Raw genomic sequence first — 16426 nt, forward strand, 5'->3', positions numbered from 1 at the left:
TAACTGTATAGTCACTTCTTAAATGATTTGCATGCCTGTAATCATGGTGATTTATTTATTGTTTGGTCTTTATGGTCCCCATTTCTCTATTGTTTATCTGTATGGGTTTTTTTTGTTTTTGCTGATGTATAAGTAATTTTGCTGAGTGTAAACCAATTAAGGTGGTGGGATCTAATTTGTTAATCAAGTTACATTGTTAGGATTGATTAGTTAAATGACAGTAAAATAATCGATGAAAGGCATAACTGAGAATGAGGTGATACTGTATGTGTATGTTATAGGGGTTTCTTTATTTCAGATTCTTCAGAATTTCAGAAAACTATTTGCTCCCAAAAAGTTGCACCAAGCAAAAAATTACCTGCACTACACACACAATGGCAGGTAAGTAGAGTGTTTTCATGTGTATTCATTTGTTTTCGGAACCCATTATCTTCAAGCAACTCTGCTTGTGTTGTTTTTTTAATTGACATTTTTGTGCTGTTACATTTCCTGTCCTGAGTTACTATGACTATACATGATTACAATCTTGTAGGTGCTATCGTTATCACTAATAACATTCCATCTGCATTGATCAAATACAGCCATATTTTGCAAGCCACAACTACTTCAAAATTATGCACGTGCCTGCAATTTATTTATGTCTGTCTTGACTGGTTTATGAATGATGCATTGTTGATTTAGGTTTACCCTGCTTATATGACTGCAATGTACATCTCAGATCTTCTAACTGAACTTTGAGTCTCATATGGATTGATACTCCATGTTTCCACTTAAGTAACTGTCTTCTCTTGTAAACAATTCTCAGGGAAAGCTTTTGAGGAAAAAAATTACAAATGTTTTGACATATTTAAGGAGTAGCACATATCCCGAAGGAATGAATAAAGCAGGCAGACTGAACCGGCGTCAATTTGCTGTCAACTTTTCTTTGGAAGGTAAGGAATACTTTTTTTTTTTCTTTCAGATAATACTGACACATTATACTGGAAACTTGAGCCTGTACATGATGGTCCTGATGTCCCAACACCAGGATTATTTGGAGTGTTAACCTTACCTTCAGTGGGACCGGGATTGGGATCTCTAGTTTTTATTCAACTTTTCCAGAAAATCTCATTTGCTATTGTGACAGACCCAGATCAGTGGGGTCCAGGAGTCTGGCAGAGGGCAAATATACTGGTCACTGGATGAGTAGTTTTCTGTTCCCTGAGTGACCAGAGCAGGAGCTGCACTAGAGTAATCAGGAACCTGCTAGATCCAATTAAGGCAGACAGGCTGATTAGCCTGCCTTGATTGGCTGCAGGTGTTCTAATCAGGGCACCTGGGTTTAAAAAGGAGCTCACTTCAGTTTGTGGTGTGTGTGCCAGGAGCTGGGAGCAAGAGGTGCAAAGAGCTGAGAGGGTGTGCTGCTGGAGGACTAAGGAGTACAAGTGTTATCAGACACCAGGAGGAAGGTCCTGTGGTGAGGATAAAGAAGGTGTTTGGAGGAGGCCATGGGGAAGTAGCCCAGGGAGCTGTAGCTGTCATGCAGCTGTTACAGGAGGCACTATAGACAGCTGCAATCCACAGGCCCCTGGGCTGGAACCTGGAGTAGAGGGAGGGCTCGGGTTCCCCCCCAAACCTCCCAATTCCTGATCAGACACGGGAGGAGTTGACCCAGACTGTGGGTTCCACCAGAGGGGAAGATCTCTGAGGTGAACAAATCTGCCAATAAGTGCAGGACCCACCAAGGTAGAGGAGGAACTTTGTCACACTATCTATGCTGGTGGTGCAACAAATACACTGTGCAGTTACATGAGAAATGAGTATAAATTTTACCAGAAAACCCTATGACTCCGCTTCCTTCTTAAGTATGTTATCTAGTCTGCTGCAAGCACCAACAACAATCGCTATATGTTCACTGAGCAATCCTTTCTAATTTAAAAAAAAAATAAACTAGTTCTAACTGTACACTGAAATTCCCCCCTTGTGCTCAAGGCATTACGAACCATACTGTATATAGATGTCTTTGATATGCATATGCCTTATAATTAATGAAGGGCTTTGCAAATAACTGCTCATAGCTTAAGTGCAACATGTGATTTCATCCTCATGTCTCCCTCAGTGGTGGATTAGCCATTGTGACTACAGAGCCCAGGCTGAGGAGCCACAGTCAATGGGGGGGAGGCAGCTTCTGCCCAGTGGGTGGGGCAATGTTGCCCCAACCCCAGCCCTGGCAGAAGCCGTGGGGCAGCAGGGGAAGCCCCTATGCCCGACCTCAATCTCCCGCAGAAGTGCCAAGTGGAGCAGGAGAATCCACAGCTCCTGGTCCCCTAAAGAAGCATAGCACCCCCGGCGGCACTTTGGCGGCGGGTCCTTCACTCGCTCCGAGTCTTCGGTGGCACTGAAGGACCCACCGCCGAAGTGCTGCTGAAGACCCGGAGCGAATGAAGGACCCAGTAGGGAACCGGTTGTTAAGATTTTGGCAGCTCATCGCTGTCCGTGTGTAACCCACACACCTCCTGGGTGTGGTGTCCTGTCCCATCTAGTGGCACCAAGACCATAAAATGAGTCTGTGCTACAGCATTAGCTAAGAGACAGATGGCTTTTAGCTCATGCAGTAGAGGATCAGGCACTAAGCCCCAGAGATCCCAGGTTTGATCCTCCCTGCCAACAGCCAGGGTCTGTCAACATTACATGTGCTCTTCTTCCCCCCCACCCCACTACTTGTGTTTGCTGAAATGTAAATTGCTCTGTTCACTACCATCTTCTTCCCCTGCTGTCTTGATGACCCTGTTTGCTGCTTATATAACCCCCCATTCCTTTGTTTAGGACAGACCTCTTTAACAGTGGTTGCCTAGGAGGGGCTGTCGGGTTTTCACAAGTAATGTCCTACAGGGGGAACTCATAACTCTCTGTGTAATGTTGCATCATGATCTTATTGACCAGAGAGTTGTTAGTTTTCAAATGGTACCTCTCAAGGCATATTTCGAACAAAGATTATTACCATCACATGCAGGGGCGGCTCTATAAATTACGGCACCCCAAGCAGGGCGGCGCGCTTCGCCGCCCTTCCCCGGTCCCGCGGCCGGGGCAGAAGTGTCTGCGGCGGGTGCGCTGGTTCGCGGGTCCGGTGGAGCATCGGAAGGCATGCCTGCGGGAGCTCCGTCCGAGCCGCGGGACCAGCACGCCCGCCGCAGTCATGCCTGCGGGAGCTCAAGCGGAGCCGCGGGAAGAGGGGACCCTCCGCAGTCATGCCTGCGGCAGGTCCGCTCGTCCCGGGCTCCGGTGGACCTCCCGCAGGCATGACTGCGGAAGGTCCACCGGAGCCAAATGCCGCCCTGCCCTGACAATGCCGCCCCACGCGCCTGCTTGGCGCGCTGGGGTCTGGAGCCGGCCCTGATCACATGGAGGGTGTGACTAGAGGGTGCTTTGGGTCACATATGCTCAGTAGGGCATCTCCAAGGGTGGAGGGCCAATTCCACTCCCAAGCTTAAAAAAAGAGGGTGCCAACATCTGGTGGATGTTGACAGTCAGACACCCGGTCTGGGGACCAGTCCCATTCAGAGCCTCACAGCGCCTGCCTGATTCACTGTGGTGTTACTCCAATTTAATGCCATTCTCCAAGGGCTTATGCTGGTGAATGCCCTTCCAGAAGGATGTTATCAATGAAAGAGAAGTCAGAAAAAAGCCTCAAGACTGATTCAAAGGTTAGAAACCCTGCCGCCTAGTGAGAGACTCAGGAGCTCAATCTCTTTTGCTTAATGAAGAGAAGGTTACGGGGTGACTCAGTCACAGTCTCTAAGTAACTTCATGGGGTTCTGGGGAGGGACTGCAGGGAGCCAGGGTCTTGCCCACCTCTGATGCCTGCCGTCCTTTTGTGATGTCAGGACCTGCCTGGTCCTGGCCCTTTATGATGCGTCACTGGACCAAACAGCCCCTCTGGAGAGATCCAGCCGCAGCAGCAGCAGGGAGTGTAGCATCTCCACCCCCAGTGTGCGTCCAGACCGTCCTTCCCAGCATGTTTGACGCTGGAGTGGGGATCCTGCAGAGCTGGTTCTGTGCCTGCTGGCACAGCTCCTGGGTGTTATACACCTGCGTCCTTCTGGTCCTGTTCATCTGGGTGGCCATGGCGACTCAGCACAGCTTCTCCTGGAGAAGCAGGATGGTAGGAGGACCCTCCCCAACCCCGCCAGCCCCAAGCCGTCCTGCGCTCTCAGCAGAGCTTGCCTGGACACAGCCCCATGGAAGGGAGGGTGGGAGGGCCTGAGGCCCCCTGTTCTGACCAGGCCCTGTTGGGCTGACGGGGCACATCCACAGAGAGAGACAGGGCCACAGACAGAGCTCGTGGCTCCATTCATTGGTTGTTCCTTACGGCTCCGACCACCGGCTAGTGCTCGAAATGCCAGGGCTCTCCCTCGTGGTCCCAGGGTTCCTGGCATCCCTGGCACTAAGCCGGCTCTGGCCAGTTATTTCCCTCCGCTGGGGGAAGCTGAACAAACCCTCCCAGCTCCCGCCCAAAGCCACAAGCTTTCCGGGTCCCTGGCCTCCCAGCCAGCCAGGGAGAGGGCAGGCAAGAGGTGTGGGGAGAAAGGGGGAATCCAGGACAGATCTTTGGGTTTGGTCAGTTGGGGTTCCTCAAACCCCAATGGTATTGAGCCAAAGGTGTGGCATAGCAAAAATGATTGTAAATGGACACTTGCAATGAATTTGTTGTTATTGCTAATGGTAATTTTTGTATCTAATGTGCTGCTATTACCAAGAACTGTAAAAATGAACAATGTGCCTAATCTTTTGGCAAGAGATTATAAAAGGCGGATGCCTCAACTCCATCTAAACATAGCACTGATGACCGATCCCTGCTGTGGATGTACTCCAGAGACTTGATTTGAACCTCCAGTTCCGCCAGTTCAGCCAGCCCTAGAGAGAGACAGCCATATTGGAAGGGCGCTGAAGATCTCTTCCCCGAGGGTTGATGTTCGCAGGCCTGCTTTGGCTACCTGCAGCAAGCAGATAACTGCCAGGAGAAGGATCCCAGCCTATTCAAAGAACAGAGTGCTTGCTGCTTGGTCAGCTAAGGAGGGTGTGAGGACATAAATGCGAAATAAGCAGTGCATGCTTTCAATGCATAGGATTAGTGGCCCGTGTACCTTTCAGTACTGAAGAAATCTGTATGTTAGATACTGTTGTTTTTCTTGGACTGGTATGTGCTGTATTGCTGTAATGATAAGAGCATGTTTCGATTTATGAGGCGTCTTAGTTAACCCACAGATTGTCGTCTTATCAACCGAAGGATTTTTTTTTGTTTAGTCTGAGCAGCTTTACTACACTGTGGTGTCTTTCCTCCACATCGGAGCAACTCAGGCTACTGGCATCCCCAACTGTCCCAGTTTGCATATTTGTGGTGGTCTCCACAGGTGGGAGTTCCGCTGTCAGAACAGACTGAACCTGCTCACTGTCCCTGCAATACAATGGAATTATTACGGGTACGGGTGTAATCAAAGTTTGGTGGGTTACACTCAGGCCAGGCCCCTGTCTCTGGCTCTTTAACGGAGCCCTGACTCTGCTCTCCCAGGAGCCCCTCTCTGCCTGAACACCGGTTGCTCTCACAGGCCCTGCTCACTAGGTGACATCTACCCTGTCTTTCCATCCAGACTCCATGGAAGACTGGAGAACTGAGCAGGATTATGACATCACAGGTATCAAGGAGGCTGAACAGCTGTAACATAAGAATGGCCACGCTGGGTCAGACCAAAGGTCCATCTAGCCCAGTATCCGGTCTTCCGACAGTGGCCAATGCCAGGTGTTTCAGAGGGAATGACCAGAACAGGGAATCATCAAGTGATCCATCCCCTGTCATCCATTTCCAATTTCTGGTAAACAGAACCTAGAGACCCTCAGAGCATGGTGGGGCATCCCTGCCCATCTTGGCTAATAGCCATTGATGGACCTATCTTTCATGAAATTATCTAGTTCTTTTTTGAATCCTCTTATAGTCTTGGCCTTCCCAACATTCTTTGGCAAGGAGTTGACTGTGCATTGTGTGAAGAAATACTTCCTTTTGTTTCTTTTCGACCTGCTGCCTATTCATTTCATGTGGTGACCCCTAGTTCTTCTGTTCTGAGAAGGAGTAAATAACACTTCCTTATTTACTTTTTCCACACAAATCATGATTTTGTAGACCTCTATTATAGCCCCTGTAGTTGTCTTTTCTAAGATGAAAAGTCCCAGTCTTATTAATCTCTCCTCCTATGCAAGCTGTTCCACACCCCTAATCATTTTTGTTGCCCTTTTCTGAACCTTTTCCAATTCCAAGATATCGTTTTTGAGATGGGGAGACCACATCTGCATGCAGTATTCCTACGCTTTGTTTCCTATGGTTCAGCCAGTTACTGGTCCATGAGAGGACCATTCCTCTGATTCCAGTACAGCTTACTTTGCTTAAGAGCCTTTGCTGAGGGACCTTGTCAAAGGCTTTCTGAAAATCCCAGTATGTCAGTGCACTGCAAGGCCTTCAGTGGCTTTTAAACTTTCCCATGGGGACATCGGAGACATGGTCCAGTTAACTTGTGTTCAGGCCTAACAAGAACTCAGATGCAACCTGCTGTGAGAAATTCGTTTTAACAAGGATGCCCCTGTACCAGCACAGACCACAGGTCAACATGTGTAACTTCAATAACAATGGTATTGGAAGAGCCCAAAATAACCGCTACAGGAATGTATTGACTATGACCCCTTACTTCAAATGCATTGTGGCCTAGTGGATAGAGCACTAGATGGAACTCAGGAGACTTAAGTACTAGTCCTGGCTCTGCTATTGTCTTCCTGGGTGACCGTAGGCAAGTCACTGCTCTTCTCTGTGCCTCAATTTCCCATCTTGAAAAGGGGGCTAATGCTACAGACCTCCTTTGTAACGTGCTTTGAGATTTACTGATTGAACATGCTAGATAGGAGTTAGGGCTCTTTATTATCTTATGATATAGGGTGCTTTTCTTAAAGCGCCCACTGCTGGAGTCAAGTGATTTATCTGAGAATCTCTGCTCTTTATTTTATTTTATTTTATTTTATTTGTTAGCCAATTTTAAGCCCTCGTGATTGCAAAGAGGAGCTGGAGAACATGACTTGAGTGCACCCTAGCGGCTCAGATACCAGAAGGCAAATGAAGAGGTCCCCAGATGAATGTTTTTTGAAGATCTCATTATTTTGAAGCCAATCTCATGATTTTGGTGGGGCCCAGCTCATGGTGTTGGAATGCTTGGGCTGGTGATACCATGAACGTTTTTCTGCACTGGTAGCACTAGAGAATCACTTCAGGGCTGCTTCTCACTTCAGGCTGGGAGATTCTGCCTCAGTCACAAGGGTTTTAGGAGTTCCCACAAGTAGGGAAAAAATGTCCCTTGCCTAAGGGCTTGAGAGTCATACAGCTCGGAAAAGACCCAGGGTTTTCCTGGGAAACCTGATGCCCTCTCTCCTGCCTTATTCTGAGCTCAGCCCACTTGGGCAGTTGCCCCATCCCATCTCCTGATCTAAGTACAGCATTGACACCTCACAGACTAGAGGGAGATTGCAGGAGGGCAACCCCATTGTGACCTAGAGATGACATCAGCGCCTGCCTGATGCCAGGGCAGCAACCTGCCCTCAGGTGTAGCCTGGGTACTTGTTGCTGCTTTGAGAGTGCCTGTGTTGAGAGTGTCTTAGTGCCTGAGCCCGGGGAAATGAGTTCACTCCTCCTCTATCTGCTCTTTGTAGTCTTTTATGCTGTGCTGAGGCTCGCCAGATCTGAGGTAAGTGAGACTCCTAGAGAGATAGAAAAGCTGGATTGATGCCAGCTGAATGCAGGAACCAAACATAAGTATTTTTCAATCAGCAGGCTCGGATCAAACTGATATGGGAATCAATCAATAAAGAATTAAAGGACGGGGATATATTTAAAGCAGGTTAACAACGTTTTATGGAAAATGGGCCAGGTCAAACATAGATGTGACAAACTTAGACTTGTGTAAGGTGTTGTTTTTCATAGATTCCAAGGCAAGATTGGCCCATTGGAATCTTCTAGTCTGACCCTCCTGTCTAACGCAGGCCAAAGAACTTCCACACAATAATGCCTACTGCATACCTTTTATTAAAATGTCCAATCTTGATTTTAAAAATTGCCAGTGATGGAGAATCAATCCACCATGATCTTGGTCAATTGTTCCAATGGTTAATTCCTCTCACTGTTAAAAATGGACGCCTTCTTTCCAGTCTGAATTTGTCTAGTTTCAACTTCCAGCCATTGGACATGTTAGACCTTTCTCTGCTAGATTGAAGAGCCCATTTGTAATTGTTTCTTCCCCGGGTAGGTATTTATAGACTTTTCCTCAAACCACCCTTAACCTCTTTAAGCGACATTGACTGAGCTCCTAAAGTCTATCACTACAAGGCATGTTTTCTAATCCTTTAATCATTCTTATGGCTCTTCTCTGAACCCTCTGCAATTTATCAACATCCTTCCTGAATGTTAGACACCAGAACTGGACACAGGATTCCAGCACTGGTTGCACCAGTGCCAAATACAGAGGTAAAATAACCTCTCTCCTCCAACTTGAGATTCCCCTGTTTATGCACACAAGTACCGCAGGACATTTGGATTAAAAATCAGCACTATACATTATCAATGGAGCACAGGTTAAAGGGATTGAGAACAGGCTAATGGCTAACTGACAGATCTTAAAAAGTAATTGTCAAAGGGCTCCTCGAATGTGGGTTTTTCTAATGGGGCTCTGCAGGGATCAGTACTAGGTCTGAGGCTATTCAACATTTTTTTCAATGACTTGGAAGTAAATACAAAATTGCTGCTGATAAAAATGTACTGATGACACAAAGATTGGCAGAATGGTAAATAACGATGAGGACAGGGCAGTCATACAGAGAGTTCCGGAGAGTTGGTTTGGCAAATGGGGCCCATTCAAACAAAATGCATTTTCACACAGCCCAACACAGAGTTATACATCTGGGAACAAGGAGGGCCTATTCAGATTTGGATTTCACGATCTTTAGTTTTGTATCATCTGCAAATCTGGCCACTTCACTGTTTCCCCCCTTTCCTAGATCATTTATGCATATGTTGAACAACTCTGGTCCCAGTACAGATCCTTGGGGGACCTTGCTATTTATCTCTCTTCATAAACTCACCATTTATTCCTACCTTTGGTTTCCTATCTTTAAACCAGTTACTGGTCCATGTGAAGACCTTCCCTCTTATCCCATGACAACTTACTTTGCTTAAGAACCTTTGATGAGGGAACTTGTTAAAGGCTTTCTGAAAGTTCAGGTACACTATATCTACTGGATCGCCCTTGTCCACATGCTTCTTCACCTCTGTGACATTATGCTCCATACACTTCATAGAAATATTGTTCTATGAATATGGCATAACTAAGGTATGTTTTATTCAAGATGGGTTATGTGAGATATCATTGGAAAGGTTTTGATTTACTGAACGGGATTATCCTGTCTGTATGGATGTATCATTTCTGTATCTGAAGCAAGGAATATGGGCTCTGTATCAATTACAAAAGTGCTTGCACCGGGGGAATGCCCCCAAACAGTGGGCAATCAGCCTGGATGGGCCATTAGGAAGGACAATAGGACTTGGAAGATACTAATCTTCCTCCTTCCTGAGAAGTTTCCTGGGATGCTGCTTTGACACTGCAGCGTCATGTGATCATGTCACCTCATAGAATCATAGAAGGCCAGGGTTGGAAGGGACCTCAGGAGGTATCTAGTCCAACCCCCTGCTGAAAGCAGGACCAATTCCCAACTAAATCATCCCAGCCAGGGCTTTGTCAAGCCTGCCCTTAAAAACCTCTAAGGAAGGAGATTCCACCACCTCCCTAGGTAACCCATTCCAGTGCTTCACCACCCTGCTAGTGAAAAAGTTTTTTTCCTAATATCCAACCTAAACCTCCCCCATTCAACTTGAGACCATTGCTCCTTGTTCTGTCATCTGCCACCACTGAGAACAGTCTAGATCCATCCTCTTTGGAACCCCCTTTCAGGTAGTTGAAAGCGGCTATCAAATCCCCCCCACCCAATTCTTCTCTTCTGCGGACTAAACAATCTCAGTTCCCTCAGATGGACATCGTTTGGGACTGGCGGTATTTTTCCACTAGGAGGGAGTGAGGGGTCAAACTGGGAGCCAAAGGATTCCTGTCATAGCCAAATCCTATTTAAGGCATGGAAGGGAGTTAATCTAGGCTCTTCTCCACCACCTCGCTGCCCCCAAAAGGAAGACTGCTGAAAACACCTGGAGAAATAAAGGAACTAAACTGTGGGGGAGGGGGACAGGGGCTGAGCCCAGGGGAGAAAGATCTAGCCTGTGAAAGGAATACCTGGCTAGTTAAGCTGCAAGCAGTGCGGTTTACCTTCAAGAAACTTTGCAGCTCCCAGGCAAGTGGGCTGAACTCATGCCAAACTGTTGTTGTTGTTGTTGTTGTTTGGTGTAAAAGAGCTGCCGTTTAAGGATGATATTGGGGTTATATCAGCACTTGTTTGGGTGCATTTGAATAACCCATTCATGGCTTCACCACTCAGGAGTAACATGGCCATCCCAAATGCATGCAGATAAAACCCCGATAGCATGCATTCCCTAAATATGTATCTAGGAAACACTGTTGTCTAGAGGTCGGATTTCTCCCCCAAGGTCTGAATTCCGTGCATGGTATCTGGGGTTAGTTGCATACCCTGCAATCCTAAAACCTGCAGAGTTTTGTCATCTCTGCAGGAGAGAGAACTTTGCAGGCTCTCTCCTTCAATGCTTATAAACTCTGCAGGCTCCGGGTACCAGCAATCCCTGTTTCTCCAACCCCTGGATTGTTCCAGTGACCCCTGTTATGGGTTGTGCTCTGTGCCCTACATTGTCTGCATCACAGGAAAGCACAGTGCCTACCCAGGAGGCCTCATAGTGCAATACTCTTCCACAAAGAAAAACTTCCCCCTGGCCCCACATGGCAATCACCTCTGGCTCATTGTTCTCTCAGGTTTATTGAGGAGTTCTCTTCTAACCCTGCTGCTTTCTCTGTGTGTGGCAGGCTCTTCGGAGGAAGAGGACACACCGAAAGAAAAAGCAGAAACCAAAAGGTAAGCAGCCCCTGACCCCACAGCTGCGGTGGCAGACTCAGGCCCCATGCAAAGCAGAGAAATAGGGTCTATTCCCCCACCTGCCTCCCCTCTTCCTGCGAAGGCACAGTCGTGCCCAGAGTCGTGCAGAGGCACTGGCTGGGGCTCCGTTCACAGGCTGCCCCTGAAATCTGGGGCTCTAGGGTGCTAGGAAGCAACGAGTGCCCAAGCAGCTCAATGGCTCCTTTGTCTCACTTCTGGCAGCTTTTGGGTGCTGTGAGGAAGAGCTGGAGGAGGCTGGTGCATCCCTAGAGACATGGTAAGCAATGCCCCCCTCCATCAATCTGCAGTGGGTCAGTCCCCTCCTTTAGCGTCATGCAATTCATCCCCACCCGAGTAATCCCTCCCCTGCCCCGACCTATGTACCACGCAAGGAACTCTTCTCCTTTAGACTCCTGCAATTCATTCCCACCCAGCAGAAGTTGCCATCTTTAATCCACCCCCACGCATCATACAGTTCATTTAAACTGGGGCAGTGGTGGTGGGGGGTAGATTGTGTCGACTGGACTGGACCATCCTCCCCTCCCATAAGGGGGAGAAAAAGTTTTCCTAGAACAGCCCCGTGCAGGTGAGGTGGACAGATCAGGAGGAAGGCTGGCCTTTCTGGTACAGTGAGAAGGGTGAAAGGGATCCAGCAGCACTTGTGTAACGGCCCCTTCTCCAGTCCCCCAGCAGGATTTGAACCCTGGACCTTCAGCTCTGCAGCATAAAACACCCCTTAGAGCTGAAGAGGTAGCTGTATTAGTTGGCAGCTATAGTAGGCTGTTATCCTATATGTTGATTAGCTTCTGTGGGCGGGACATGACACACGCTGCCAGCAGGATACACTCTCACCTCCTCAGCACTAGACAGGGCTCACCTAACAATCCAGCTAACCCCAAACCAGAACATCCAAGGCCTGGGTGTTGCAGGGGAGGAGGCTGCCTCAGTGGAGAATGGGACAGGGAGCCTTTCGGTGCCTCCCCTCTGGGTAAAAGAGGGCCTGAGGGCAGGGCCTGCACTCAGCTATCTGCTCTCTCTGTTCCACAGCTGCCCTGTGCACCCGAAGAAGCTCCGCTTGGCTCAGCGCCTCAGGCTGGTTGAGAGGAATCTACAGTACGTGGCCAGACACCTGATACCGTAAGGCAACTGACCAGGGGGCACCAGACTGGGGTCTGGGTGGGAGGGGAGAGTGAATGTAGAGAGGAGGGAGCAGGGAAAACCAGACACTCCAGGATCCTAAAATAACAGGGAAAAAGCCCCTAAGAGGCTTTAGCTTCCAAGGTGAGAGACCAGTGAAAGTGAGGTGAGGGATGATCAGAAATTAAATGCAGAGACTACAAGTTGGGGTTGTGAGTAGGATCAAATCCTTCTGTAGGGCAATATCTGCCAGCAGGCGACTGTCTAGAACCTGCCCGTGCTGTGTTTGAAAGACAAAGCAATCCAATGACACCCTGCGAGGGGGTGTCCACCCCACACAGCACTGGAAGGGGCTCAGGTGGCCAGGCAGGCCCATGAACTCCACAGGGTGCACCTGCAGGAAGAGCCGGGGAGCAGGGAATTGATTCCAAGCAGGCTCAGCTGGCAGGAACAGATGGGGCCTATAAAGCCAGGAAGCTGGCAAGAGACAGGGGCTGCGGCTGGGAAAGGGCAGCCCCTCCCTGGAAAGAGGGGGGAGTGTTTGGAGCTGGTGCACCCAGAGCAAGGAGGGGAACCAGGAGTAGTAGGAAGCAGTCCAGGCTGGGAGAGGAAAGCCCAGAACTGCTGGGTTGAGGGTCCGTGGCCTGGAGCCCAGTGTGAAGTGTGGGCCCAGGTTTCCCTACCAGCCCCCGAGGGCATGGCATGGACCGGCGGGGCAGTGAACAGGAAAACTGTCTGGGTCATTGTGGGAGTGACAGTGACCACATGCGACAATTGGAAGGGGCATTGACACCGAGAGCTAATCCCATCCCCAGAGTAGGCACCAGACAAGCAGTGAGTGGGACACCACGTGGTACACCCTAAACACGAGTCATCAGCCAGGACTTTCAGGACCATAGCACAGACCTCCACCACCGGAGAAACTCCATTAACTGGGAGCAATAGTAAGTTGTTAGCCTCTAGGGTATCAGCCATTAGAACAGGACAGTTTTCCAGTGGGTTAGAACATAAGAACAGCCAGACTGGGTCAGACAAAGGTTCATCTAGCCCAGTATCCTGTCTTCCAAAACTGGCCAATGCCAGTGCAGCAGAGGGAATGGCCAGAACAGGGAATCATCAAATGATCCGTCCCCTGTCGCCCATTCCCAGCTTCAGACAAACAGAGACTAGGGACACCATCCCTGCCCACCTTAGCTAATAGCCATAGATGAATTTATCTAATTCCTTTTATAGTTTATAGTCTTGGCCTTCACAACATCCTCTGGCAAGGGTTACACCCACATGCTCACGTCTTCCTCCCCCAAACCAATTGTTGTTAGCTAATCTTTCTATTCAAATAGCAGTAGATTCCTGATCATGATCAAGGCCCCATCGTTCTAGGTGCTGCATATGTGCGTGTGACGAAGGGGTTATCGTTCTAGATAAAATGAGTGCCAGCTCCCCCTCTCAGTCCTTTGTTACCCAGCTGATGTCCTTGTGTCGGGGTGTGGTGTGCAATGCATGCCTAGGCACTGCCCCATTGCACTACTGTGCCCAAGCCCTGCCTTTGCTCAGCAGAGCCATGTCCCATCTGTCCCTGTCTGCTCTCTCCCACAGGCCGAGTGTGTCGACAGCTGCCACGGGCCAGTTCTCCTACTCCTCTAGGGAATCCACCACCTCTGCCCTCTGGAGTCCCAGCTCCTTTTCCCTGAGAAAAGCCGCCATGATTCAATCAGAGCCCCTCTGCCACACGGGGGAGATCATGCCTGTCGGGGGCTGGGAAGGATCCGCTCATCCCATCCAAGCCCAGCCTCTCCCCAGGCCTCCTGCCCACAGCAGACGGGACCGGCGAGAGCAGACCATGGGTCTGGACCAGACGTCAATCCGTGGCTTAGACTTCAACATCCGCCAGAAGCATCTGCAGAGTCAACTGGGGGCTCCTACCCCATACACAGAGTCACTGGCCAAGATGATCCCTAACGTCCCTGCTCTGCGCCCACCGGACAGAGACCCCAGGGTGAAGTTCAACATGAGCAGGGTCCCTTTCCTAAGCTGTGAAGTCCTGGAGGAACTGGACTCTACAAAGAGACTCCAGCATGAGCAGGGCTTACCCCTCACCCCCCAGAAACCCCACACAGCTCTTCTGCCTCCAGCTCCACAAACCCCCATCCCGGGGGAGCCATTGCTGGGTGAGCGGGACACCAAGCAGCAATTGATATTAGACACAGATCGGCCCAAGTGTGGATTTCCAGCAAAGGTCCCGGAGCCCCTCAGATCCAACACCAGCCCTCAGCGTGCACAGGCGATCCAGGAGCCATGTGTCTACCCCTCTGGACCTCTGCCTCAAAAAGCCCACAGGATCATGGCATCCCCTGATGCCATGCTGGCCAGGCCTGTGCCCACGGTGGTGGTCAAGCTGCAGGAACACATTGCTCAGAAATGCTCAGAGATCCAAATGGAGGCGTTCCCAAAGATGGTGAGAGAGTCGCACAGAGATGCTCCCCTCGTGAGAGAGACGGCAATAGCAGAGAAGACGCTCACAGCCACACTCCACCTCTATAGGAGCGAGTTGAGAAAGCCCCTTACCAGTGTGAGCGGCACCAAAGGGACTGAAGAGAAGCTGGAGCTGCACATGGAGAGGAAGGTTCTCTTGGGAGAAGGCTCTTGTCTGGGGCCAGGGGCACAGGCAGGTGAGGGCAGGGCAGATCATCCCAGGACCCAAAGCCACCAGGTTGCCCCAGAGGCCCCAGGCTCTGAGCAGCTAACAAGATCCACCCTTGACTCTCTCATTGCTGGGCAGGCTGCACACAACCTGCAGCTGAAGCACCTGATGGAAATGTTGAGCAACTCCCGCCCCTTGGCGGGCCAGGTCTCAGTCTGCCAGCAGTGCCGTAAGACATATCCAGGAAAGATGAAGGGTAAGAAAACTCAGGAGGAGACATCTGCTGAGCTGCATGGTCTTCGAGACGACATGGAACCACATGGGCTCGATGGAACTGTGAATTCGAAGCTCTTCAGGGATCAGCTGCCAATTAGTGTCTGCAAGAAGTGCAGTAAGCTTCGACGGAAGAGACCAGCTGGCTCTGCAGGTGCTGACTTGCCCGGAAGATCCCATGGAATCCCACAGCGATGGACTCCAGGAGACTCTTCAGCATCATCCAACCACAAAAAGATGCCAGTGGTGTGGCTCCTTCCAGCACACAGGAGAAAGACGCAGGATGGAATGGGGAAAACGGCTCCCAGTAAGCAACCAAAGATGGTGTCCATTGCTACAAGTACAACAGGGCTTTCGCAAGCTGGGGAGAAAACAACTGGGAGTCCTGACGGTTCTCCCCCAAAGTCACCAAAGGCCTCTAGAGCTAGGACATCATCCCCTTCAAGAAGCAAAGTTACAATTCTCAAACGGATGTTAATGTGCCTCAAGAAAACCTGCAATAAGCTTCAGAACAAACTGAAGTCCCAAATGTCCAAGGACTCTGATTCAAGAACACCTGATGCTAAATTTACAAAGCCACCCCTTGGGAAGGCAAGGGCCTCCAAGGGTGTCTGGTAGTAGTATAAGGGCCCTACCATCAATAAAACACTAACCCCTCCCCTTGACCCCTCAAAACCCGCTCCTTGACCCCTTAAGCCCCAACCACCTGTCACTGGAAGTCCCACCCATGGCGGACACATGACCGGAAGCAAAGTGTGTCATGTGACCCCTCTAAGAACTCCTCCCACTGCCCTTTACCAATCAGGATGGGCATCACCCCCATAGGCCTGCCCCAAGAGGAGATTTGACCAATCGGGGGGTGTTCCGGGCAGGGGTGACCAGTCCAGAAGTGGTTCGTGTGACAGCTCTAAGAACTCCTCCCACTGCCCTCTACCAATCGTGATGAGTTTTGGCTGCATAGGACAGCCCTGAGAGCAGGTTTGACCAATCGGGGGGTTCCAGGGTGGGGTGACACCCCCAGGAGCGGGTCCTGTCACCCCTCTAAGAACTCCTCCCAGTGCCCTCTGCAGTCAGAGTGCAGTACCATCACCCCGTAAGTCCCAGCACCGAGGCAGAAGAGGCCCTCTTTTACCCAGAACGCGTGCTCTGGAGATCATGGAGACATGGACTCCTTCACCACCCCCGTTAGAACGTCAGACTTTGTTTTAGCCCCGAGGCCTTTGGACTTGTGTGGGAAAAGCGCTACATCAGCGAGAGTTG

General features: G+C 49.9%; 1 protein-coding gene across 4 annotated transcripts; it reads left to right on the forward strand.

Annotated features, from left to right (window-relative positions):
* Positions 1–3946: 3946 nt before the first annotated feature.
* On the forward strand, positions 3947–15885 carry LOC123367123. 4 transcript variants are annotated; one of them, XM_045011163.1, is made up of 5 exons: positions 3947–4141; positions 11046–11094; positions 11338–11392; positions 12163–12252; positions 13849–15885. In XM_045011163.1, the coding sequence occupies exons 1-5, from the start codon at positions 3995–3997 to the stop codon at positions 15782–15784; spliced, it is 2277 nt and encodes a 758-aa protein (XP_044867098.1). In that variant the 5' UTR covers positions 3947–3994; the 3' UTR covers positions 15785–15885. The 4 variants fall into 4 exon arrangements, with proteins under 4 accessions (XP_044867098.1, XP_044867099.1, XP_044867101.1 ...); XM_045011164.1 differs by having other exon boundaries at positions 12163–12228; XM_045011166.1 differs by having other exon boundaries at positions 3980–4057.
* The last annotated feature ends 541 nt before the right edge of the window (positions 15886–16426 follow it).

This window comes from Mauremys mutica, chromosome 3, assembly GCF_020497125.1.
Source record: "Mauremys mutica isolate MM-2020 ecotype Southern chromosome 3, ASM2049712v1, whole genome shotgun sequence".
NCBI classification, from domain to species: Eukaryota; Metazoa; Chordata; order Testudines; family Geoemydidae; genus Mauremys; species Mauremys mutica.

Excerpts from the sequence above, each read along its gene's own strand:
- LOC123367123 (XM_045011163.1), top strand. The coding sequence starts at position 3,995 with ATGTTTGACGCTGGAGTGGGGATCCTGCAGAGCTGGTTCTGTGCCTGC. Across the intron at positions 4,142-11,045 it reads TCTCCTGGAGAAGCAGGATG|GCTCTTCGGAGGAAGAGGAC; the intron begins GTAGGAGGACCC and ends TGTGTGTGGCAG. Across the intron at positions 11,393-12,162 it reads GGTGCATCCCTAGAGACATG|CTGCCCTGTGCACCCGAAGA; the intron begins GTAAGCAATGCC and ends TCTGTTCCACAG.